The sequence below is a fragment of the Ciona intestinalis genome, chromosome 5, assembly GCF_000224145.3.
Source record: "Ciona intestinalis chromosome 5, KH, whole genome shotgun sequence".
Taxonomy (NCBI): Eukaryota; Metazoa; Chordata; class Ascidiacea; order Phlebobranchia; family Cionidae; genus Ciona; species Ciona intestinalis.
Window position 1 is genome coordinate 3,267,565 of NC_020170.2, and position 25,243 is coordinate 3,292,807.

The 25,243-nt window shown below is 32.6% G+C and overlaps 5 protein-coding genes across 8 annotated transcripts; all 5 read left to right on the forward strand.

Moving 5' to 3' along the window:
* Positions 1-1,608: 1,608 nt before the first annotated feature.
* LOC100177199 (transmembrane protein 56-B) lies at positions 1,609-6,702 on the forward strand. Of its 2 annotated transcripts, XM_002131770.5 has the most exons (7): positions 1,609-1,818; positions 2,255-2,344; positions 2,680-2,738; positions 2,807-2,904; positions 3,471-3,544; positions 4,799-4,951; positions 5,434-6,702. In XM_002131770.5, exons 1-7 carry the CDS (start codon positions 1,679-1,681, stop codon positions 5,645-5,647), a joined length of 828 nt encoding a protein of 275 aa, XP_002131806.1. In that variant the 5' UTR covers positions 1,609-1,678; the 3' UTR covers positions 5,648-6,702. The 2 variants fall into 2 exon arrangements, with proteins under 2 accessions (XP_002131806.1, XP_026690424.1); XM_026834623.1 differs by lacking the exon at positions 4,799-4,951 and having other exon boundaries at positions 1,621-1,818.
* Positions 6,703-7,224: 522 nt separating this feature from the next.
* On the forward strand, positions 7,225-14,066 carry LOC100179545 (trafficking protein particle complex subunit 5-like). 2 transcript variants are annotated; one of them, XM_002131787.5, is made up of 6 exons: positions 7,225-7,410; positions 7,805-7,921; positions 8,299-8,430; positions 8,781-8,855; positions 9,058-9,189; positions 9,251-9,469. In XM_002131787.5, the coding sequence occupies exons 1-5, from the start codon at positions 7,261-7,263 to the stop codon at positions 9,139-9,141; spliced, it is 558 nt and encodes a 185-aa protein (XP_002131823.1). In that variant the 5' UTR covers positions 7,225-7,260; the 3' UTR covers positions 9,142-9,189; positions 9,251-9,469. The 2 variants fall into 2 exon arrangements, with proteins under 2 accessions (XP_002131823.1, XP_026690428.1); XM_026834627.1 differs by lacking the exons at positions 7,225-7,410; positions 7,805-7,921; positions 8,299-8,430; positions 8,781-8,855 and adding exons at positions 11,323-11,492; positions 11,924-12,048; positions 13,087-14,066 and having other exon boundaries at positions 9,163-9,189; positions 9,251-11,232.
* A 205-nt stretch (positions 14,067-14,271) lies between these two features.
* LOC100181856 (calreticulin) lies at positions 14,272-17,684 on the forward strand. The gene is made up of 8 exons (XM_002131764.5): positions 14,272-14,560; positions 14,688-14,814; positions 15,054-15,232; positions 15,394-15,488; positions 15,764-15,973; positions 16,397-16,654; positions 16,798-17,022; positions 17,216-17,684. The coding sequence occupies exons 1-8, from the start codon at positions 14,476-14,478 to the stop codon at positions 17,309-17,311; spliced, it is 1,275 nt and encodes a 424-aa protein (XP_002131800.1). The 5' UTR covers positions 14,272-14,475; the 3' UTR covers positions 17,312-17,684.
* A 200-nt stretch (positions 17,685-17,884) lies between these two features.
* LOC100182627 (transmembrane protein 56-like) lies at positions 17,885-20,978 on the forward strand. 2 transcript variants are annotated; one of them, XM_002125967.4, is made up of 7 exons: positions 17,885-18,311; positions 18,432-18,521; positions 18,870-18,928; positions 19,050-19,150; positions 19,477-19,550; positions 19,761-19,913; positions 20,061-20,978. In XM_002125967.4, exons 1-7 carry the CDS (start codon positions 18,157-18,159, stop codon positions 20,185-20,187), a joined length of 759 nt encoding a protein of 252 aa, XP_002126003.1. In that variant the 5' UTR covers positions 17,885-18,156; the 3' UTR covers positions 20,188-20,978. The 2 variants fall into 2 exon arrangements, with proteins under 2 accessions (XP_002126003.1, XP_026690427.1); XM_026834626.1 differs by having other exon boundaries at positions 18,099-18,311; positions 19,761-19,903; positions 20,061-20,170.
* Positions 20,979-21,256: 278 nt separating this feature from the next.
* LOC100184236 (transmembrane protein 56-B-like) lies at positions 21,257-24,916 on the forward strand. The gene is made up of 7 exons (XM_002131693.4): positions 21,257-21,462; positions 21,541-21,630; positions 21,908-21,966; positions 22,386-22,486; positions 23,015-23,088; positions 23,414-23,566; positions 23,869-24,916. The coding sequence occupies exons 1-7, from the start codon at positions 21,305-21,307 to the stop codon at positions 24,026-24,028; spliced, it is 795 nt and encodes a 264-aa protein (XP_002131729.1). The 5' UTR covers positions 21,257-21,304; the 3' UTR covers positions 24,029-24,916.
* The last annotated feature ends 327 nt before the right edge of the window (positions 24,917-25,243 follow it).

Consider the following 25,243-nt stretch of genomic DNA (forward strand, 5'->3'; position numbering starts at 1 on the left):
CCATTAACAATACTGTAAAGCTACAGCACATATTTACAGCGCAGTATATGCTCAGCAGCACAGGACGCTGTATATACATAACGTAAAAGCTGTATACATAACACTTTAATGCATGGAAAATGATTGTTTATGGTTTCTGTTTCAAAGTAAGTTGCTGCGTTGAACGGAAATTGCCAGCAGACGGTATAAGGAGAAATATTATTTCTTTGATTACATTTCAGTTGAAACATCTGCTCCGAATGAGAACGTATCTCTTATGCTGAAACTTGCATGCTCTATAAGTTGTAATTAATAAAGTAGGTTGGGGGAAGATGGGACATATTTAGCACATAACATCTAAATATCCTGATCGTGTTTTAAACAATTACTAACGGTCAATGGGAGTCATGGGCATATAGTTTTATAACTTCTTTAATGTTCTTTGTTTACTACTAAACAGGCCAAGAAAATAGAGATTAAAGGTGTTCCGTCTTTCCCCACCCTACTGTATAAATGGGTGATTTAATTTACTATCACTGATAGTTAGAGTAAAACTCATCAGATCTTCTGAAAATGGCGATGAAAGTCAGGCGCCATGGCACAGTTAGTTGGCGCGCTTGCCTCTAACACAGGAGTTATTGGTTCTAGACTCGTCGCCTAATTGCTACCAATGTGGGCGGATGTGTTGTTTTGCAAGACACTCATCTGCAATTGCTCCAATCCAGAAAAAAATGCTTCAACTCAGTGGTCACTAATAGGTTTGCCAAATTATCCCTACATAAAAAAGCCCCAAAAGTAATAATTACCCACAAAGTGACATACTTGGTATCTCGTAAACTGCCACAAGGTAAACACCCGTGTTATAACGACTGTGGTTTTCCGGTCACGCGAGGATAAAAGTTACATTTATAGCAGAGTCCGTATATAAACATGTTTATATTTATATACGGACTCTGATGCGCATGGTAGGCCTATAGTGTGTGATGCTCGTTAAACTTCAAAAAATTGTATATATAACTTTAAAACATTGGGTAGGCTAATTGTTATTTAAATGCTAGTTTGGAATATAGCGCGATCGTGCTATTAAACCGTCATGTTTTTTACAGAAAATATTCGTTTGGTTTTAATTTCTTTGAACAAAATACTGTTTAAAGCGACTTAAAGAACAACTTTTAAAAAAAAGGGGGATAGAATCATATTTCCAAGTGTTACATGACACTCTTTTACATATGGAAAGAAATTTTTAATGCCTACGAACACAGTTCGCATTTTAACATGGTACGTAAATAAATACGTGCACATTGGTATTTTGGGATTGAGTTAAGTTGAGAGATAGCAGAGAAAAAAGGCAACAAGCATGCTGATTCTCTTTTATTTCTATGGCTGATTGCTGACGATGCTTTCATTCACATCGCATAAAGAAAGCCTTTCGCAATTTCCATTCAGAATCTTTTGTTGTTGTTGTGGCGGTCAATAACATTTTAGTTCAGTCGTAACTTACTGACTTGCCCTCAGACGAAAGTAGTAAGCACCAGCTGTATTCAAATGATAAATAACATTACAAGAACAGAAACAATTTTTTTTTACAATAATCTTGTAAATGTTGTATATTCTTATTCATTTTTTATAGTTTAATGTGCTTTACAGATATATTAAACCAGAAAAGTGAGAATTCTGCAGGCTGCTAACAAGCCACAACATGAATAACATTGTAACTGTTGTTGGAAGTTTTTTGTTTTTCTTATTTTTTGATAAAAAATTAAGCCCTTCTTTTTCATCTATTTCTTTTCCAAAATACCGGAAATTGACTCTGGATCAGAAAAATATCTGGAATGCCAGGTAAAGTCTAATGCTTAATCTATATACAGGCTAGTCACCCACTATGTCCCTAGCCTCTATAATGTAGTTTATTTTATAGCCATTCGTTTTTTATGTTGTTTTGTGGAGATTGTGGACTAATAGACTATAATACTTTAATTTAAAGTCATTTAACGTTTGTTATGATTTGATGCATTATGTTTGTCTTTAATAGGCAGATGCAATGGTGTCGATTTTTATACAGCGACAAGCCTTTTCTAATATTTTTTGTATGTATGTAATTGTATGTATGTAGTTAGTAACCCGTGTATTTTTCTCTTTCCACTGGCCCAATGTAGCCAATATAATATCCTGTCTTTTCGCTTAAAATAATTAAAATCTTCGGTATCGTAATCCAAGTGACAAATAAAAAGTCATTAGTTATTAAGTTATAATAAATAAACCTCCTCTTTGTTAGAAATTCTTCTTCTCTTCACGCCACTGTGGTTACATTAACATGTATGTATGTTATTTTGTTTGATGAGAAAGTTAAAAAGAACCATGTATGGTAAGTGAAATGTGAATCGGGAATATGTTGTTCTCTTGTTTATTTCTTTGTCTGTCACCAGCGGAGTAGGATACCTGAGTACTTAATTTTGTACAAATTTTTTGGGTTGAATAATTTAACAACCTACAAGCTGTATCAAGGTAAATTTGCAGCTTGTAAAAATAAAACCTGGTAATTTGCGGGTCGAAAATTTGCTTTGCACTAATTTTTAATGATTACTAGTGAAGACTGATGAAGTATATAATATGTTACACACTAATGAAGTGTATATATGTTAAAAAATCTTTAAAAACTGTCATATTCTGCGGTTTGTTTAATTTACAATTGTTTTTCAGGGGGTTTTCAAAAGTATCGGAAACAAATATAGCTGTTGCAGTAGGATATTTATTATCAGGTATATATAAAGAATTATGTCTGTAATTAAATTAGAATGTGTTTTACATACTCTTCAAATCTTTTTAGATCTTTATTTATTGGCAACAACGCTAACGAGAGACAGCGACACATTTGGTTTTGTCGTACACCATCTTAGTGCAATTTACGCTTATCAGTTCGCTTTGGTAAGTTTAGTCTTTGTCTGTGTTGTGAATTTGTAATGCATTAGCATAATATATCGCTATGGGTTCCTGGGGTAGCATGTCACCCAGCTTTTGAAGCAGGAAGGTCATCATATGTTTTGACACTCCAGTTTAACACCTAACAAAGCTTTTTCCTTGGTGTTATGCATCACTTTAAACAAGCATCCGAAGTTACTGCATTTGTATTTTTCATATTAATTAATAAAAATCCCTATGTTTAACAATTATAATTGTAACTGTATTTTAAGAATGTTACCCCAAATTTAAAAAAAAAAAAAACAAAGACAGTTGTGATAAAACTGTCGGACATTATTCATTAAGTCTACATACAGTTGCTATTTTTACCTTAGTGGGCAATCAAATTTACCTGTACTACATATCATCGTGTTTATTTTATTGTTTGAGTAGCTTGTTTACAACATGCCTAAGCGTTAATTGCAGCTTAGAGGCAACAAATGTAGACTTTGGCCGGGAACTTTTGTTTGTGGGACCTTTGTACCTGATATTAAACCTCTTTGTGTGATTTATAACCATGCAAACATTTTCAGAGATACGGAATATTAATTTATTTCGCAAATTTGAGGCTCCTAGCCGAAATGTCAACACCATTTGTTAACATAAGGTAAGACAAATATTGTTGTTTATCTGTCATTATACTTATAGGAATAGTACATACTTGATTATGTGAATGAATGTAAATTATAACAGGGGTGTGCACCTCGTGGCAGCTTACGAGTTACCATGTATGTTACTTTGTGGGTGATTGCTATGTATTAACTATTTATGTAGATGTAGGTGTTTATACACACAGTGCTGAACTTTTATAAATGCAGAGGTCGCAGTGATAATTGGAGATCAATTCGGTTAAATAATTTTACCTCATTGGTTGTAATTGTAGTAATTAATGATTGCTAATTAATGCAGTATAAATATTTCCAAAGTTGGCTGCTACCCCTTGGGTATGGTGGCTATGTATTAATGTGACCATGTGTATATATTATAATGAATATGCATATGCAACTGGAATTTTAAATGAAAAAAACTTATCATAATATGCCACGCAACTAATCTTATGCCAACTTATATTTTAAAGTTCCGTATATATAGTAGAGTGGGGAAGATGGGACACATTTTCATACTATTTTCTCGTCCCATTTGGTAGCAAATAAAGAACAAATAAAGAATGATTAAACCGCACTCTCAGACTCCAGTATACCGTTGTTAATTGTTTAAAACACAATCCGAATATTTAGATATCATGTGCTAAAGGTGTCCCGTCTTTCCCCCATCCTATTATATATGTCGTTTTTGGTTTTATTTAAATCTGTTTTTATAATCAATCCAATGCATGGCTGCCACTTATTGTGTTATGTAAGTCAAGTATATATATGAAGCACTTAACCAAAATGCTTTGTGTTTTCCATTTTGTATGCTATAATTTACAAATCAAACATTGTGTTAAAAAAATGAATGTAACTTATGTGCCAACTAAATAGTAATAACTACATTGTGTGGTTGTAATTGTTAACTATGACTTCACTAATTAAATACATATATAATTATTATATATATTATGTATAAGCATTAAATATTTCTATAAAATACCATGGCACGTTTACACTGATATTATTTTAAACATATGTATAAATCAATAAATGTAACCTATTTATCCCTACATGACAGGAAGCGACTGTCGTGACAAATTGGGCGTTTTATTACATATACCGAGTGCTTGCTTATGATTTTAAAAATTACCACATATTTAAAGTTGTGGCTTGTGGGTTCTTATTTTAGCCAAAAATTCTTATGTTATTAAAAGTATTTTTCAAAACCGTAATTTAAAAAACATAAGTTTAAACTTTGTTTTAATCACTAGGTGGGCGTTATCAATATTTGACAACAAAGATAGTAAATGGTATTTTTACAATGGGCTCACGATGACGTTTTGTTTCTTTATATCGCGAATATTACTCATGCCATATTTTTATTATCTGGTTTACGAAGTGGTTTTCTTGGAAGAATATAAAAGGTAAAAGTCTGAGAGATAAAATATTTAATTAAAGTTTTAAAGAACTTTTTTACAAAAAAAACATGGCGTTAATGCAGCAATAAGTAGCAATTGCAGCATAGGTTAGTTAAACACCACTTTTGAACATTTTTGAATGTAATAAGTATCACTGTAGAGTAGACTGTAGTGTGTACTACTACTGGTTATATTTTAATTCAATAATGTAATAAATAGGGTCAATTTCGACAAATATTTTTTACCCATAGCATGTTATTAACAACTTTTAATTTTTCCCAATTCCGTTCATTTTTATCGTTCAACTAATCTGATATTCGCTATTGTGTTTAAAGATATAGTAGGATGTGGTAAAGTACTGGATAAGACGCGTTTTTACTATCCTTTCTTTGCTAATTGTTTAAAACAAGTTTGTGGTTTAGGTCCTAACTTATCATCTTACTCCATAGTACTTATTACTATAAATAAATATTGATATATTTCCACAGTGTAAGTTTCCTCATCCACGTGTCTTGGATCAGTGTGTGTATTGTTCTTGATACAATGAACATATTCTGGTTTGGAAAAATGCTAAAAGGAATTACCAAGCACATAAGGAAAATACAGAAGGTTCAGAAAACTTCCAACGGCGTCGCCCCAATGTTAATACATGGTGTGGAGACAATCCCATGCAATGGTAGCACTGTGATCAAAGAGGACTGAAAAGTTTAAAGATTTTAACTTGCCATTCTGCTTTCTGTTGTATATCTAATTCAGCTACTTAATTTGTGTCAAACAAAATATGACAAATTTGGTGGATGCTGCTTTCAACAGAGGTATTGATTGATAAAACTGCGCTATAGTTTGCTAGAATGCAGTATTCACACTGGACAGTTTTACATTAAGCTTGTAGAAACTTTAGTGGCAATTGTTTTAAAGTATATTGTAGTGTCCAATGTTTCCACTGGTGTATTGGAATTAGTTAAATCCACTGACGTTATGAATTACGGTACATTGGTTATGAAAATCAAGGCTGTTGTGAATATACTGTAAAGTAATATCATATAAATTCTGTATCTACATACTCTTAGTTCATGTACTGCCTCTGGTGCAAATGCGAATTCTTCATAGTGAGTATTTTTACTTCTCTCGCATTTGGGACTGTGAGATACACTTTTAACATGAAGCAAGACCTTTGAGTGTATTAAAACAGCATATGGAGTATTTTAATCTTATCTCAAATGCACATGCTTGTAGAAGAAAATTTAACATTTACTTCTTCAAACTTTGTGCTTAGCAATACTGGCTAATGTTCGCATATTCTGCCATGTTGTCAAATTGTTATCATTTGGGTTGTGAAGTATTGCCAACAGTTACTATCAATGTGCAATGGCTATTTTTTATTCAAAATAAAGTAAATAGCAGAGTTGCAAATAAAATATTGTAGCTTTTTAATTTCAACTTTCTGTGACTGTTTTGCTGGTTTTTCATGATTTTTTTGTAATTACACTACGTTTTACTTGTTATCTGTTGATTGTTCTCCCCCATTGTCAAAGGGATATCTAAAATTGCCATGAATTTGTTTTTTTGGTGCAAATGTAGCGATTTAAGTGAGTCTTTAAAAATGTTGTTTTGTTTGGCTTGTTACCTGGAAACTTGTGGTGGTTTGTTGTTTTTAAGTTTGTTTCTGTTATAATCAGTGTTACATCGACAATGCTGTACAGATCTGCTCTGTAAAACGTGCATTCCGGCCAATAAATATTCATGACTTTAAATAATTGGGTTTTATAGAAAATATGAACTTGCGACATTGGGTTTATTGTTATGCCTTTATTGTATGGTGGTAACTTAGGTATTAAAACAACTTGGATGCAACATCCTGTAGGGTTTTTATGAACTTGTTGTTGAGAATTCTTGAGAGGTCAGTCAAAATTGCTGTTTTATAAAAGGGTGTCGTTGTATGGCTGTTCTGATGAAAACGTTGTAATGCTGCTCCAACAATATGGTAATACCTCTGTTAATGTGTTTTAGATTTATAAAGAAAAATTACCAGTTAGGAACGAATCGACAGTTAAATTAATATATCCATTGTGGGCTTTATGTGGGATCCCCAGCATGAAATAAAGACATTGGCTGGCAGAATATTGTCCAATTTTTAGTGTCCGCTTAGTGGCGGTAGAGTACTGTTTTGGAACTTCGTGTTTTGTTCAGTTAGTGAAATATGCACAACGTGTTTCTGTTTCATCTAACCTTTTAGTTTAAAATTATTTCCCCCACTTCTAACTATCACACGTTACATTTTAGGAAAGTAGGTTAATCGTAAAATAGTTTTTAAAATGGATCAAAGCAAAAGACCACGAATAACAATCTTGGACAAACCGACAAGTCGTGGAAAGCAAGAAGTTTCACTCAGTGCATTTGCTCTTCTATTCAGTGAGATGATACAATATTCACAGAATAGAGTTCGGTCAGTAGCTGAACTTCAGGTAATGACTAAAGTAAGAAATAAAACTTTTCTTTTGTTGAACATGAATTGTTGCACTAAAACGGTAATCTTTAGTGGTCCGTGGTAACAGGTGGAAATTTGGGTCCCAGACTGTTGATTAGCCTTTACTCATAACCAGTATAAATTTTGTAAGTTTTTTTTGGCGAAAAATTTGAGCGAAAAAAGTTTGTGGAAAAAATAGAGAAAAATTAGATTTAAAGTCTACCAAAACATGCTTATTTTTGTTAAACTTCAGTTAATAAACTAAAATGTTTATCTTAAGCTTTGTATCTACCCGGCGTTAGTAGCCAAAATTTAAAATCACTAATATAAAAATGATTTGTATAGAGTCGCTTACTCATTATTCAGGTTTTTTTATTTTTGTTGATTCACAGACCAAGTTATCAGATTTTGGATTCAGTGTTGGTTCACGCCTTGTAGATTTACTTATTGTACGAGAAAAAGGCAATAAACGTGAAATTAAAGTTTTAAATATTCTCCTGTTTATTAAGGTAAACAATCTCTGGTATATATATTTCAATATTTTATACAAAAAAAACAGACAAAGTATTATCTTTATTACTCACTTTAGGTTATCCCAAAAAAGTTTCTCTTAAAAAAAAGATCTAAAAAAGGCTAAATAAGAGTTTGATACAAGAGGAAATTCTATGATAATGTTTTGTTAGTGATAAGAAAATGGGTTTCATATTTTATTATGACTTCAGGCAGCAAGTTTCAATCCCAGGTTTTCCATGCAAATATATCTAAACAGTGTTTCAAATTTATTTACTATAGGACTCAATTTACACTCTATGTACAAATGTACAATAAATGACAAATTATATCAAAATACATTTTTATATTCTAATATTTCATAAAAACACGACAGGTTCAACTTTGGAAAGCTTTGTTTGGTAAAGAAGCTGACAAATTAGAACAAGCCAGTGATGATGACAAAATTTATTACATTATTGAAAAAGAGCCCGTAATCAGCACTTATATTTCTGTCCCGAAAGACAAAGTTAGTCTAGATTTATTTTAAACAAGCAGTAATGCATGCAATTTCCATAAATAGATGTTATAATGGCAATAACAGTTATCGTATATAATATTGTTACTGGTAAACCAAACATAACATTTCAATAGATAAATGTACATAAATAATTGTACTTATATATGCTATGTGGGGTGGCCTCTAATCAAAAAAAAATATATCACTGGCAAAAAATTAGATTGATCTACAACATAAGTTATAAAATTGGAAGCATTTAAATGTGAGGCTTATCTAGGTTTTGGGTTCATAAATTGAGGCTTATCTAGGTTTTGGGTCCATAAGTCATGACTGAAATAATGGAAGGTTTCTTTTTAAAGGGTTCTTTAAACTGTGCGGCGTTTGCAGCTGGTATTGTGGAAGCAGTTCTTAATTTTTCGAATTTTCCATGCAAGGTAAATTACTGTTATCTTTTTATAACTGTAATGTAGTGGTAGATGGTATCATTTAGGTAAGTCTAAATGTGTTTTATATAAAATTCAAATTTGTTTTACGCTTTAAAAAAAGGTTACATTGTGTAGTTTTTTTAACTTCTCTAGTTAGTTAACTATAATATATGAATATCATAGACATATTTAGTATTTAAGTTTCATCCAGGTCACTGCACACTGGCATAAAGGTACCACACTTATGATCAAGTTTGATGAATCTGTTATAGCAAGAGACAAACTTGTGACATAAATCTGTTACCCCTATGTTGGTCTTATATACCAGCTTTACTTAATAAAGGTTAGTGCTTGCATAAACCACAATTATTGCTACAATGTGACAATGGTTTATGTTTCTTTAGGTTCTTTTGAATTAAAGCATTTTATCCATTTCTTAAAACAATGTGTTTGGACTTGAGAGAACGCCAAAGGGAAAAAAGGCAGTGCAATATATTCTATATAATTCTCTACGCTGGTTTTATTATAGGGTTCTGTGAAATGTAAATGAGCTTGTAACCAGCCAATTGAGCCAATGTTTCTCTTTGTTTCTGTTCAATAAATATTTTATATTTGTGACCGAGCATTAAGATTTAATCTTTAGGTGTCTCTGGTGCTTCTAAACCTGTATGCCAACTGTAAGTAAGGCTTGTAGGTAAAAATATTACAAATTGTAGCGCCTATTTTCTATATTTCCTGGTTGCGATTTGAACAATTGACAACACACTTTTAGAGTCGTGAGGCTACGATTAAATAATTCTGTAAATAGTTTTTATTTACAACCAAATGGCACGAGAAAAATATAATAATAACAAAAACATTTCCTATCTTATCCCACCTTACTATATTCTAACTGTAATGGGGCATCTAGGTGTCAAAACTTACAAAAAAATTGTTGATATTCTAATTTTCCCTATTGCTTCTGTTATAGCTTAATCTCAGCCAATAATAGCATAAGGGGTATTACAAAAAATACTGTCTCTCTTTCGAATGTTGTAGCAAAAAGTAGGAACGAATGATGGAATATAGAGCGGGACGATTGAGGTTTAATCACGCTTAGTCTAAAACATACGTGCGAGAAATTAAGATTAAAAATCAACGTTAGGCTGTTCTATTTTATTCGGCTTTATACCAAAGCATTACTCTAATTAGGGAAAAGACACCATTCGTGCGCTGTGAAAGCTAGCGTTAAAATTTACAATTCCGATAGTCGAAGTTTGACAAATTAATAATTAACGAACGTTTTTTGGAACGTGTTTTCAGTCTTTTTTATTTTATTAAACAACAAAATTACATCCACATATCATCACGATTCCAAATGAGAGGTGCAAAGTGTTCAAAACACGATTAGCAAATATGGGATTTCGGTGCTAACAGTATCCAATCTTTATACCCAACAGAATTATATATAATTCTTTAGTGCAAACCTTTGATAAATGTTGTTAGGGGTTCGTGTGTAGACAGATCGTTGACGTGGACGTCGCCACATTGATTGGGAGAGAATTTGCAGCTTAATTCTGTTAGGCTTAGTTCCAAGCTATTACTGACTGATTAGAATTGAAAATGGCTTTAATATTGTTGTAAAACTGCTTTTCGATTGATGAAAACATAGCAGTCGTGTCTGTCAGAATCCATAAAGGCGTAAGAACAGTTTTAGGCGGGCCTAAATAGCTACACTCGATTTTTTCGTTAAGTTTGAAATATTACACGTTTCTTTATAAGCAGCTTAGAGAAAAAGTCTCTGAATCAATAGATATAGTGAAGAGTTTTTACAATGCTGTCAATAATGCCATTTACTGTTTACTAGCGAATAAGTGAACTGCCGAAGCAGCTCATATGTTTTTGGTCCCGTGGGGCTTCCTTTATCTTAAGTGAGAGACTGTGTAACATGGTATATTGGCGCAAGTATTTTGTTTAAATATTCTATCGATTTTTTTCATACGGATTTATTGTCGGTAAAAACGAAATTTCATCTTCGGTTGAACGCGCAGCAGGATCGCTGTTACTTGGCTGTTTGTTGGTTAAAAGTGTTCTTTACAGATTCTCGCATATCAAGGTAGAGTTTGGCAGCGACTCATTCATTATTTACCACTAAGACTGCACCACATGCATTGGTTAGACTTACTGTTATCAGTAACGCTACACCAGGCAGGCTTTAAAGGAACCACTGTACTAATTCACTAAGTAACAGGCTTTCAAGTCGAGTATTTCAAGAAAGCAGTAGCATATACTGATAAATGGTGATTTTTTGCCGTTTTGTGACAGAAGTCGTATACTCTTTAAATAATGATTTTTATGGTCATACCCAAAGCGAAGCTGTAGATGTTTTGATATTGTAGGAAACCAGGTGGGCCTACATCTATATCTTTTTGTTTGTTTGTTTCAGATTAAAATAAAAAAAACGAATATTAAATTGTGATGAATGTTACAACATTAGGTGAAGCAATTGGACAAGTTCCTGCTCTTCAAAATGACAACTTAAACAATCAACAAGCAAAACAACACCATGAAGAAGCAAACGGCTATTTAACGCCCATACACTATATTATCATCGTTCTTATGTTCTATATGGGCGGACTGACAGTTTTAATTATCAAATATGTACAGGTATAGGCGCAAGCAATGGTTTAGCCTACAATGCTGTATTGTTTTTTTAACTATAAGTAGACTATACTGAGGTAAAGATGGATACGGTTAGCACATTTATCCCGTGTTTCCTATAACCGTGATTTTAAAAGCTTATAGGACTATATAGTAGGGTGGGGGAAGATGGGATACCTGTACTATAGGCTTTTAGTTATGGTTATTATTTCTGTAAACATTCTTTATTTGCTATCAAACGGAACGATAAAACAGAACAAAAATATAATCCATTTTAGCTCGGACTAAACAGAGAATTTATACATTGTTTACGTTAAAGGAATTTCGGCGTTATAGTTAAGTTGCATTTAACTAGATGATTGAATTTTGAAATTCATAAAACTTAAATGACAGAGAAATATATTTTAACTAAGTTAGTATTATCTTAAATCTTTTAGAGCGAAAACGAAGAGGCAAGATACGAACAATACTACGTAGAATACGTAAAGAGGTCCAAATTCAATCGCCCACATTTAATGAAACAAATTCGCAGCCCCACCGAAGACCGACCAACCAACGTCGCGTAAGTACATGGTTAACATATATATAGCAGGGCGGGGGAGACGAAACACCTGACCCGTGTTTTTAACAATTAACAACAGTTTATGAGAGTCGTGGGGACATGGTTTTATAATTCTTTAAATTTTCTTTGTTTACTACCAAACGGGATAATAAAGTTAAATGAAAAGGTGTCTCAACTTCCCCCACTCTGCTATATACAATATTTAAGTAAAAGTAACTGAAAATGATTATTGATTTCGTAATCTTAGTGCGTGATATTCCTTATATACGATTAAGCTTTTAACTATGTCGCCTTTTTGTATTTTGAAAATTTATTTTCGACTTTCTGTCAGTTTCGTTCATAAAAAATTCATTGATTTTCGATTCCTACTTGTTTAGGTGAACCACAGCCTATGATATGGCTTTCTATCCACATAAAAGCATTTTATTGGCAATTTTTTATGAACATCAATTTTTAATTGTATTTATCCTCTTTTCGTCGCGTTCACGAACTAATTAGTCCTTTTATGATATGTATGTACTTAATTATTACAGTATAGGGAAGGGGAAGTTATAGGGCACTTTTTCATTCTGTTTTCTCGTCGCAATTGGTGGTAAACAAAAAAAATCATTTAAAGTATGATCAAACTGTGTTCTCGCTACTCTTATAATCCGTTAGTTTAAAATACTATTAGTATAGTAGGGTGGGGGAAGATGGGACACCTTTTTGGTTTAGCTTTCTCTTTCCATTTGGTAGTTAACAAAGAACATTCAATAATTTATAAACCGTATCTTCACGACTTCCATACATCGTTGTTAATTGTTAAATCACGATCCGGCTATTTGAATATTATGAGTTAAAGGTGTCCCATCTTCCCCCACCCTACTATATATTAAGATGTTATGTGCTAAATGCGTTCCATCTTCCCCCACCCTATACTGCGTGACCTTTTGGATTTATGCTTGCTTTGTGCATATATAGCTTCTATCTCATTAAAATATATGCATAGTACTACCGCTTATATTTTTGATTTTTTTTTAAATACAACAAACACTGCAGAATATCAACCAGACTGACAGAAAACGCGTCATTTTTTCATCTTCCGAGTGACGACCGTGAAGAGGCAATTCCGTTGAATACAGAACGTCGCAACAGGGAATCATCGATGAAAAATGGCAGATCTACTGTATTTGTCCATTCAGATTTTTATAAATCCAACTGCAAAGCTGCGGCTGGAAACAAGGATTTGAAAGAATGTAGCTTAAGTCGAAATTTGAAAAGTACATGTAAAGTTAATGCCATAGACCTAACAGAACTCAGTACTGATCAGTATAAGCACTGCAACTGTCGGGATTGCATGCTTACTTGTGGATCCAACGTTACATCCTTTACAGTACCGGCGCCGCGACGTGATGCTAAGCGTCCCGACAGTATTCCCCTAAACACAATCAATCTGCCTGATGGAAATGGCGTGACATCCGAATATCAGAATTCGTGGGACGATTACCAGTTCACCCCCGAAGCTGTCAATGCGTTAGCTAATGCAAAGACGTCGCACGTTTAATGATTGGACCATAGTTAGAATACTAAGGTTAGGTTTTAAATGCAATATCCATAATTTTGTATATATATACATGTTTATCAGTAACTGCAAACAATATGTAACGGGATTTCATGTTTCGAAAGTGAACACTGAAATTTTGTAATTATTTGACATTGATTTGTGTATTTGCCAATTTCGTTTCGAAATCCAGTCTTGTCTTTAGCTTTATATATATTTACTATACGTATGCTCCAACATATTGTGCAAATACAAATCTACATGTCTGTGTTCTGCGATAACAAACCAACGATATCAGTAAAGATATCAGACAATACAGTCGATGATTGGCTTGTATACGTGTATTGTTTCAAAATGCAGCGGTAACTTGATGCGCAATCCGTACGTCAGTATGTTCTGTGAACCAAACACAAATCTATTGACCAGCCGCGTTTGTTTTCCTGAATTACCTGTTCAAATAAAACCACGTGATCTCCACGCTGTTTCTTGTACAGTTTATACATTGATCAATGGTGCGCGTCCGGCGGTGTCGGTATATGATTGGCTGTCGGCTTTTTCAGTCGTCCAATCATGGCAAGCCAGCTCTCGTAGTGACGTAACCGAATAGCGAAACGTGGATTCGGTTGACGAATCTTACGTTGATATTCATATAGCCAAGTCAGATAAAGTCATGCAAACTTTAATTTCAAAGCAGTTTGCGCCGAGTTACCGACAAATTAATAATTCTGTAGGCGTTGCGTATATGTTTCATGTTTACTTTTAGTTTTATGTATCTTTTTCGATGCTATACGCGTATATGTTGTTGAAATTGTTGCTTTAGTATATACATAGTTATAATTTAGTATTTTTGTTATAGATACTCCACAGTCAGATAGTAATCAGACAAAATGTTAAAGTTCGTTTTATTACTAAGTTTTGTTGCGGTTGCCTTGGCCGAACCATCCATTTATTTCAAAGATTACTTCGCAAAAAGTAAGTTCGTATGCAATGTTTATATATATTGTATGAGCTTTTTGTAATTTCTCCTTTGTTGTAGCAAGTACATCAATGTTATACAGCTATATTGACATATGTTTTAACTTATTTAATTACATTTTAGATGATTGGGAAAAAAGGTGGTTAACTTCAGAGTCAAAAGACGATTTTGGAAAGTTCAAATTAACGGCTGGAAAGTTTTATAATGATGAAGAACAAGATGCTGGACTTCAAACCACTCAAGATGCCAGGTGAAATAATTACTCATAACCTGCTGTAATCATAATAATTGCACAAAACATGCTGTAATAATCGCATGCAACCTATAGAATAGGCTGTGTGTGTCAAATTATTGTAGGGCATCGTTAAAAACAAATATGGATTATAATACCAACACTTGCTGGGGTTTGGGTGCTTAAAAAATCTGTTAAAGAATATGCTAATTATCGGAATTTGTTGGCTGTGTTTTAATAGTAATGTGTTTCTCCAGGTTTTATGCCGTTTCATCATCATTCGATTCCTTTTCAAATAAAGGGAAGACCCTTGTAGTGCAATTTTCAGTTAAACATGAACAAAACATTGACTGTGGAGGTGGTTATGTCAAACTATTCCCAGGAACATTGAACCAAAAGAAAATGACAGGAGATTCCGAATATAACATTATGTTTGGTAAGCAAAAAACAATCTGGTCATTATGCTTGCAAAATAGTTGTTATAGCATTTACAATAGGTGTATAATAACATGGTTCTATTATGCTTGCAAAATACATTAAAATGTGTTACAGCATTTATAAGATGTGTATTTTAATTTCGTCTTGTTTGCATTACAGGCCCAGACATCTGTGGTCCAGGTACCAAAAAAGTTCATGTTATTTTCCAATACAAAGGAAAGAACTTGCTCATTAAGAAAGACATCCGTTGCAAGGTTAATACAGCATGATATAAGAAATTTATTGGGGTTTTAATGCATTTGGAAGACTCTTTTATGTAATGTTAAATAAACCTTAAATGATAAACATATTTGTGTTTAAATTGCTTTTTTTTATCTTTTTAGGTAATATTATTAAACTAATAAATCTGATAGTAAACTTCTATTTTTCAACACAGATTAATTAGTTGTCCATTTACATTCAAAGTGATAAACAATAAATTGTAAGTCTAAATAGCTCATAGATTTAAATTCCCATTGTTTATATGCAGGATGATGAAGCAACCCACGTATACACACTCATTGTGAAGCCCGACAATACATACGAGGTGCTGATTGACAACACTGTAGCTCAAACTGGCGGCCTAGAAGCCGATTGGGACTTCCTTCCTGCTAAAGAAATCAAGGATCCAGAAGCTTCCAAGCCAGAAGATTGGGATGATAGAGAAAAGATTCCTGACCCAACTGACACCAAACCAGAAGTGCGTAAATTCATCATTTTTCTGGAATTTTGTGCAGATAGCGTAGCGTGGGGGATAACGGGATAATTCTAGCATAAACCATGTCCATAAAGTCCAATATGTATTGGGGCAAAATACTCATTTGTTTAAAATAATATAGAATGATCTTTTATTCATAAAATTGCCGTTTGTTATTAATATCATTTTTTATTACAATACTCAATAGTATAGAATGTTTTTTCCATGAAATGGGAAGGGAAGGTTAATATTGTTTTATTCATTTTTTATTGGAATACTGAATCTAGAATAATGAATAGCATAGAATGTTTCTTCCATGAAATTTCTGTATTGATAATATTTGATCATTTTTTAATTACAATACTCAATAGTATAGAAGGATTGTTCCATGAAATTGGTGGTTTGTATTAATATTATTTTTTATAGGATTGGGAGAAGCCAGAGCACATTGCTGACCCAGATGCCAAGAAACCAGAAGATTGGGATGATGAGATGGATGGTGAATGGGAGGCACCAATGGTTGATAATCCAGAGTACAAGGGTGAATGGGAACCCAAGCAGATTGACAACCCAGATTACAGTGGAAAATGGGTTCACCCAATGATCCCTAACCCTGAATATGTGGCTGATGATGAACTTTATGCTTATGATGACTTCGGTGTTATTGGTCTGGACTTGTGGCAGGTATAAACTTGTTTCAAAGAGTTAACATTTTGTATTCTTCGTTTTGGGGATTTAATTTAAAAAAAAAGTTAATATTTTAAATTTTATGGTTTCTGTTTTGCTGGTTTTAAATTTAAAAATCTGTATTGTAATAAACTTTTCAGGTGAAATCTGGAACCATTTTCGACAATTTCCTGATGACTGATGATGCTGACTTCGCGAAATCTGAATGCGAGAACATTCTCAGCACAACTGTGAAGGGAGAGAAGAAAATGAAGGATGCTCATGATGAGGAGGAGAGGAAGAAGAGGGAGGAAGAAGAAAAGAAGACTGCCGAAGAAACTGATGAAGAGGATGCAGACGCTGATGCAGATGAGCTTGATGAAGATGTAAGTATCTGGAATCTTGGTCTTAATTTTTTTTCTTGTGGTTGGGAAATGACATTTGTTGTAACACTGGTGTTCCTGTGCCATACACCTGGTACCCTTTTTAGAGTTTCCACGTTATATTTTTTTGAGTATTGGGTTACAGCTAAAATGTTGAAATGTACTTACCTTTTTTAAGTATTTCTTATTTTTACAGGAGGAAGATGCAACTGATATGGATGAAGATTCAACTGAGGCTGATGAAACAGAAGATGCCATTGAACAAGAATCAGCTGGAAAAGATGAATTATAAAATGTTCCAAAATTTTCATCACTTTGTGCAAGCGATACTTCTGTTATGACAAAATCTTCAAAGACACAAATATCCCACCCTGCAGCCTATTTGAAACTGGCCATTGACCATAACTTGCATGTCAACGCATTTCTACTTTTGAAAGAGTTAATTTCTATTTCTTGTTTCGATCCTATGCTCTGATGCTAACTTATGCAGTACAATGTATCTTGGAGCACTTTTAGGCAACCCAAGAGCCTGGAAAATTCCACAACCACATTTGAAGCATACCTACGTAAAATCGTGTTTTCAATGTAATTTATTGTGAATTTACACACCACAAACCGTTTATTTTGAAACTGGAAAGCTATAAAATATATTTAAAACTTTTACACTCGTGCGTGAGTTCATACCAGGTAGTAAAAGAAATGCGGGAGTGATTTAAATTGTTGCGTGTGTGTGCGAATGACGAACGCCTGCTTAGGTTAAAGAAAAAACGTAGCGTTCACGCTTGTATCCGGCAACACAAAGTCATTTTGTTTATGATGCAAGCTGAACGTTCGTCTTGTACAGACATAGCGCACATACGCGGCGTAAGTAAAGGCTTGTGTTTATTTGTAAAGCTATAGCCATTTTAATATTAGTTAAAAGTATGTATATCGTCGTTCATTTGTAAATGTTTAGCTTTGTAATACTAATACATTATACGCGGCATAATAGAAAGTTGTGTATGTAGGTTATGACGTAATTGGAAAAGTATAGCCGTTTTATAACTCGCATATCGTTATATAATATCAACATAAACAACGTTTTCGATTACAGCAATATATCGATATTACAGCTAAGCAATACTGAATTTTGCTGTAATGGCAAGCCGTTATGTTATAAGCAATGTACTTGTGATGGTATTGAGTTCGTTTTGCTTTCACTTCATGGTTCCATGGTTCAGCAGAAAACTGACGTCACATTTTAAATCATATCAGAAACTACCTTCAAAATTGCAAACAGAATGGCACAACAGGTAATTTTCCATTGCAAATGATAGTTATATAAAAGTAGATTATAATTTATAGCATCATAAAATAGCTTGTTTTATTGCTGTGTTGATATCATGTTAATAAAAAGTGTTTTTGATTTGCAGAAACGTATCAACTGTTCATTCCACTATTGTTACCGTGCTATCAATTTATGTTGCTTTAACGGACACTGACGGATATAGAAATGCCATTTGGTGAATAACTAATGTGACTGACTAAGTTTCCATTACAATATCACTGATTACAATTTTTGAACCAACTTTATGGGTTCGACTATTATATAGTCTGTGGGGTAAAATGGGATACTATTAACACCCGAAACCAGTTTATATAGAGTTATGGACAGTTATATAGTTCTGTTATTATTCTTTGTCTACCACCAAGAGAATGAAAAACATGTCCCATTTTACCCCACCCTACTATATGAAAAAATATGTATCTATCATTGCTTAATAAACATCGGTTACTCATTTGATCATTGTTCATTAGGAGATAATTATTCGTCTGTACATATTTTTCTAATTCTCTTACTCATGTTTCAGGGCAGAATCGCAAACGGCTGAAATGGTTTTATCAATATTGCTAGGGTATATATACTCAGGTAATTTAACTTTTATAAATGAAATATTAACAATTAATTTTATATGTATTCTTAAATAATATATATATATATATACACACTTTAAATAATATCATGTATATATTTATACTTGCTTTATCAGACATTGTTTATTTACTGCAATCATCACCAAGCCAAACGGATGCATATTGGGGTTCGATGCTTCATCATATTATTGTTGTTATTGTATATTCATGTTGTACGGTATGTTGATGTTAATTTAGTAGTATTTATCAATTTGCCATCACAATAACTCTGCACAAGTGTGAATCACAGTTACATAAACATTGATACCAAAATACAAAGGTTTTTCTGTGAACTGCATGATTTATTTTCACACAAAATTCTAATGTTTTCATATATGACTTTTAATAAAATAGCTGCCAATTTTTTAGGCTTTTGGTAATAAACACAAAAGAATTTACTGTTGTTAGAATGTTTACAGTTTGCTTTTTTATTGAAGTTAACATATTTATAAAAGTTTTTAATTGAAGTTAACTTATTTTAACATGTATAATTTATATTTGTAGTTCTGGGGATGTTACACCCACTTAACTATTGTTCGCACAATTGCTGAGGTTTCAACACCGTTTGTTAATATGAGGTAATTTTCCATAATTTATTTTACATACATTTATTTTCATTGTTAAGTATATGGTACTTTGAAATTTACAATCTTACTAATTTTTTATATCTATATAGTTTTAATGTGAAAGAATTGGCAAGGTAAATAATATTTGAATTCTTGTTATAAAATACCTTTTTCATAGATCCAATAAAAGATCCAATACAAAATGTTTCCATGTATTTACAGGTGGATACTGGATGCTTGTAGGATGAAAGATTCCAAAGTATTTATGTACAATGGAATCCTTATGACATTGACATTTTTTGGAGGTCGAATTCTATTGATGCCTTACGCATACGTTCGTCTCTACCAATTACGAAATACTAAAGATTTTCAAAAGTAAAAATTGTTGGCGTTTTGCTAATCTAGTTTTGTTATGTAGGTGATTCTGTGACTTAATAAAAGTCTTTATTAGTACACAAATAATCATTTCTTTTCTAAAAAGTTTGTATGTTTGCTGTTAATTAATGTGTACCTTACTTTTAGATTGGGAAAAGTCGCATACACAATTCTACTTGGAATCTTTGTGGATGGTTTGAATATTTACTGGTTTGCTAGAATAATGAAAGGTTTGATAAAATACATTAAGATCAACACAGCGGGAAAAGATTAAATTTGATTTTGAAATCTTCCCATTTGATTACCTGTTTCTTTTCATTTGAAATTTTAGCCTTAATGTTTTTACTTATTCATTGTTATTTTATAGTTGTAAGCTGTTATAGTGTTATATAGGAATAGAATCATACTAAAATACACAAATACAATCATGCTTAAAAACTTACTGTTACAGCACGATAAAACCATATACTGTATTAATCATCAATGTATTCAATGTCTGCATGTGGTGAATTGCAGTACTTATTTTAACTAATTGCTGTGCCTTGAGCTTTTCACTGTAATATATCGGAGAGTTTTTAGCTTTTTCCTTGTTCAGTTTGTGTATTACACTTCACATACCTCTCTAACATGCATTATTGCCTTCTAAAATCTAATTTCTTCCAGATTTTAATCAACTAGTACTAAATTTTGAAATTTATTGTATCTATAGGCATTCACGTACATCATTTTTCTGCATAAATCGTGTGCAATAATATATATCAGATATAAAATTGAATTTCCTGTGTTTTAAATTCTTTTTCAAAATATGTTGTTTCTTTATTTGCTATTTTAAATTTAATTATATTGCTTCCACAACTTTAAGTTATAAGTGTGTTTTTAAACAATGATAAATTTGCAGTGTTTATTTTTATATGGGATTTTTAATGCTGTTTTTTTGCTTGGCTTATTAAATAATGAAATATTCTGTTCAGATTCTTTGTTACAATTTAATAAAGTGTGGAAATTGTAGATTTGTGGCCATTGTGAATTGCATTAGTAAAAACTTGTTGAGTCATGCTCCCACGATCTCGATGTGTTTTGTGACGTCACAAATTCGCGTATCCGTCGCACAATAGTAAATTGTGATAAGTCATTCCAGCGTGGGCGAATATTTTGTTTCCCGTCGCATTGTTAGTTTTATTTGTTTTGCCTATATCCAAAGAGGTATTGTAGCTAAGTTTAAAGTCAAAGTAAGACGTTGTTATTATCAGTTTTAGGTTAAACTTGACTACGATAAACGAAATCATTACGCTACAAAATAATAGAATACGGTAGCGCCGCTATGTTATTTTATGTGGAGGTTTAATTCTTTCTTCTTTTTTAGAAGTTTGTATTTGTAATAAGTAGTCAAGATGGCATACAGTGCATATATATACAACAATGCACTTGTAGCGTTAACAAGTTTTGTGTTCTTCTACTCTGCTGGCAAAAAGATAAGTTTATTGGTCACACAATCAACTAAAAGCTATGCCTCCATGTCAAAAAAAACAAAAATGGAGTTTCATTTTAGGTAAAAACGTAATTATGTGCTAATTTAAGTGTATTCAATTAGGAAGCCTATACAAAATGGTAATTTGTTTTTCCTCAGGAATAATTCAACAATTCATGCAGTTTTGGTCACAGCATTGTGCATTTTTGTGTTGATATGGGACCGTAAAGAACTAAGCGATCCACTCTGGTAAAATTTGTTTGTTGCATTGGGCAGTTTCTGTATTTCTGTATTCTTGCCACTGGTGACCTTTTTTCCTACATTTTTTAAGTTGCTTTCCAATTTCATCCCCAAGTTTTTAAAAATAAATTATACCGGTATCATGGAGGCTGAAGGAACATTATGGGCCAAAACTTACCCTGGGCTATACTGACAAATTATGCAGTTATCTAATACTAACAGAAGAGAATAACCTCTTTTTTCCACAAAACTTACATTGTTTAAAAAAAGAATATTTGTGTTTTAGGGGAGTATCTTGGAAAGCTGAGGCCATCACTGCGATCACACTTGGATACCTTTTAGCAGGTTTATTTATCGTTAATCTTTTCTATATTGTTTTGCATGATACAATATGAGAGAATCAGAATGACTAATTCAGGTTGCAGAGGGTGGTAATTTGATCAAACTAACATAAAATGTGATTTTAAGAAAAGACGGTTAAGTAAAAGAACTGTTTATTTAAAAGTATGTCAAGTATCAGTTGTTTAGAAATTTGCATTTATGTTAAAAATGTAAGTGTGCACTAATGGGCCAACCTGAATCCCAGGCCCCAAGTGCGCCTTTGTCATAGGTCCTTAATCAAAACAATGTAAAACTATACATTCAGACTAGGTTGAATACCCATTTGTATATGGTTTAACAGATTCGATTTAAACAGTCATACAGTAGTGTTTTATTCCAGCACCATTCGTACCAGGCCATAAACAGGAAGTGGTATGTTTCAGATTTTGTCTATCTGCTACGATCTAATTCATCAACAACAGATGCCTATTGGAGTTCTATGTGCCACCATCTGCTTACAATGTCTGTTTATCTCAATATCACAGTGGGTACATCTTTTAATAATATATTAAAAACATGCGGGAAAAGGTGCCTAACTTTTTAAAAGATAAAGGTTTATGCCGGCAAAAACCTAAACATTTTTTTTTTCTTATATTAATAGCTTTTATTTGGGAAGTAGACTGGTCAGATCATTGCACTATCACCACTGACTACTGTTTAGTGTTTACTTTAAGAAAGTTTTTTAAGATAGGCTATTATATTCTTTGTGCATTTATACTGAATACTATGTTATGGACCTACCCACCTATGCATGCAGCATTATAGCACTTTAAAAGACTAAATAAAAAATGATTAACTAGCAAAAATTATGATTTCCTATAACTGAGCTTTCAAAAGATTTACACAAAAAGTTAGTAAATTGTCGCTGAGCATGAGGTGTATTTCGACAATTTGTATTCAACAAGTCAAAAAGCTCTAAACTAAATCTTTTAGCTCCATCAAATATAAAGAATAAATTCTGGTACCTTATTATCCCAATCATTATATGTTAACATAGAAATAATTTGAACAGGTATTTGGATGTTTTTCTTACATTTCACTTATTCGCTTGACGGCAGAAATGTCAACTCCTTTTGTTAATATGAGGTAATTATATTTTTTATATGTATTTTAGTTGTAACTGCAGCGATGAAAAACAGTATGTATTCTTTTATTAAACAACACCAACTGCTTTTATATATCTGCAATATATTTTCCACATTTTATTATCAAATTGTATTGTTTAAAGTGATGTACTTTCAAATTAATGATGTCTGTATATAATGTCTTATATGAAATGACGTCCTATTAATTCAAAATATGTATTTTAAATTAGTAAGGTTTGTATATTATGACTTATATCACATGACGTCCTATTAATTTATGCATTATTAATATTCAATTTGCATTGACAATATTGATATTATTCTAGGTGGGTGCTTGATGTTTGTGGCATGAAGCTGTCGAAAATCTTTGTATACAACGGCTGGTTAATGGTTCTTACTTTCTTCTGTTGTCGTATCCTCGTTATGCCGTATGGATATTATGTGGTGTTAATTCTCAGACATACAGAAGGCTTTAGAAGGTGATTATAAATAACTTTGGAGGACATAAGTCTAAGTCTGTTTTTATTTGAAGTGGTATAAATCTAACTAAGTCTGTCTGTCTTTATTTTAAATTATTTCCATCAATGACACTGTGAGCAGCGGTTGCACACAAACCCTCTTTTTTACAAAAAAATAAAATACACTAAATCCCAATAACATATTTCCTTTTATGGTTGCAAAAAGGCACTTAACAAAATCTTCACAATTATCTGAAGTGAAGTTACATCTTCTCAAATACATAAACATGTATAGTATTTAATCTTATGTATCTATCTTTTAGGTTGGGGGTTCTTGCTTTGTGTATGGTTCCTGCTGCGTTAATAGATCTTATGAACTTGTATTGGTTTAGCAGAATGATCAAAGGGCTTTTAAAATACTTGGACTTGCAAAAGAGAATGCAAAAATCAAATGGTATTGTGACTAATGGAAAGGCAGATTAAAATTGGTCTCTTTCTTTAAGTGTAGCAATTTCTGTATTCTTAATTTTTACTTCGCAATTTTAATGTGCTTACAATTGTGATTTAGCACTGTCTGCCTTATGGTTGGTAATTTTTATGGTTTGCAGTTCTTGGTACTTTTGTATGGTAACTTTCAAGTATTGCTTTATATTATTAACTAAAGACGCATAGCTACATATAAAAATCTTTTAAAAAGAAAAAAGATTTTTCCTGAAAATATAACAAGTATAGTAGCTTGCTAACAGTGTTTTGGTTAATACATAAAGATACCACTGTAGTAGTTTAAAACCAATCATTTTAAAAAAGTCAAATGTCTTCATATGGACAACAGCGTATTTCAGCTGTTTATAAAATAACCATTGGTATGTCCACATTTAAACAAGCAGATCTTCCAATAACTATTATATGGCTAAACTATGCTTAACATATCCAGTTGATATATTTGACACCAATGCTCGGTTACTGCTAAAACAACAGTTAGGTTACATTTATTGCTACCCGAATCAGTTGCTTCATATACTTCGTTATTAATTAAATTCATTCTAATATTCTATTTGTGACATTCAAAATACAATGAATAATATCTTTTCCATCAGAATGACAGTGTTTACTAATAACTCCCAATAGTAGTGTTGTACTGCTCACCACAAAGTCAGTTATGGCTACGTTTTTGAAGCTGCCTTTGTGTGTCATTGTAATAACTATTGGTTCTTGGTCTGCAACGTGTTACTTACATCAATACTTCAGTCTGTGCTTCCTTATTTTGCTTGTGTCTCACTTGTAAAAATGTTGTACATTTTGTATTTTCTATTTGTACAATTAAAAAGTATGTACGCCTAATAAAGTTGCCCAGTATGGTTGAAAATATAATAGGATGGTGTGGTTACTGACCTTGTGCTTTAGAAAAATTTATTTTTTTGTATGTTAGAGTCAATGTAATATATACCTATATTAACATTGGGTAGAGTGGTCTCGTATAGTCTTTGTAAAATGCATGACAAGTTCCTATTGTTAGTTCTTATCCGGCGCCGTGGCATAGAGGTTAGCGCGCCTGCCTGTAACCCAGAGGTAATGGGTTCAAGGCGCTGCTACCATTGTGGGCGTATGTGTCCTTGGGCAAGACACTTAACGGGAATTGCTCTAACCCAGTGGTCACTAATGGGTTTGTCCAAATTACCAGCCATACATAAAAAAATG

Coding starts and splice junctions, on each gene's coding strand:
- LOC100177199 (XM_002131770.5), top strand. CDS start 1,679: ATGAATAACATTGTAACTGTTGTTGGAAGTTTTTTGTTTTTCTTATTT. Junction 1,819..2,254: donor AAAAATATCTGGAATGCCAG/GTAAAGTCTAAT, acceptor CCTCTTTGTTAG/AAATTCTTCTTCTCTTCACG. Junction 4,952..5,433: donor TTCTTGGAAGAATATAAAAG/GTAAAAGTCTGA, acceptor ATATTTCCACAG/TGTAAGTTTCCTCATCCACG.
- LOC100179545 (XM_026834627.1), top strand. CDS start 11,445: ATGTTCTATATGGGCGGACTGACAGTTTTAATTATCAAATATGTACAG. Junction 11,493..11,923: donor TAATTATCAAATATGTACAG/GTATAGGCGCAA, acceptor TAAATCTTTTAG/AGCGAAAACGAAGAGGCAAG. Junction 12,049..13,086: donor GACCGACCAACCAACGTCGC/GTAAGTACATGG, acceptor CAAACACTGCAG/AATATCAACCAGACTGACAG.
- LOC100181856 (XM_002131764.5), top strand. CDS start 14,476: ATGTTAAAGTTCGTTTTATTACTAAGTTTTGTTGCGGTTGCCTTGGCC. Junction 14,561..14,687: donor CAAAGATTACTTCGCAAAAA/GTAAGTTCGTAT, acceptor ATTACATTTTAG/ATGATTGGGAAAAAAGGTGG. Junction 17,023..17,215: donor CAGATGAGCTTGATGAAGAT/GTAAGTATCTGG, acceptor TTATTTTTACAG/GAGGAAGATGCAACTGATAT.
- LOC100182627 (XM_002125967.4), top strand. CDS start 18,157: ATGGCAAGCCGTTATGTTATAAGCAATGTACTTGTGATGGTATTGAGT. Junction 18,929..19,049: donor GCTAGGGTATATATACTCAG/GTAATTTAACTT, acceptor TTGCTTTATCAG/ACATTGTTTATTTACTGCAA. Junction 19,551..19,760: donor ACACCGTTTGTTAATATGAG/GTAATTTTCCAT, acceptor ATGTATTTACAG/GTGGATACTGGATGCTTGTA.
- LOC100184236 (XM_002131693.4), top strand. CDS start 21,305: ATGGCATACAGTGCATATATATACAACAATGCACTTGTAGCGTTAACA. Junction 21,463..21,540: donor AAAATGGAGTTTCATTTTAG/GTAAAAACGTAA, acceptor GTTTTTCCTCAG/GAATAATTCAACAATTCATG. Junction 21,967..22,385: donor ACTTGGATACCTTTTAGCAG/GTTTATTTATCG, acceptor GGTATGTTTCAG/ATTTTGTCTATCTGCTACGA.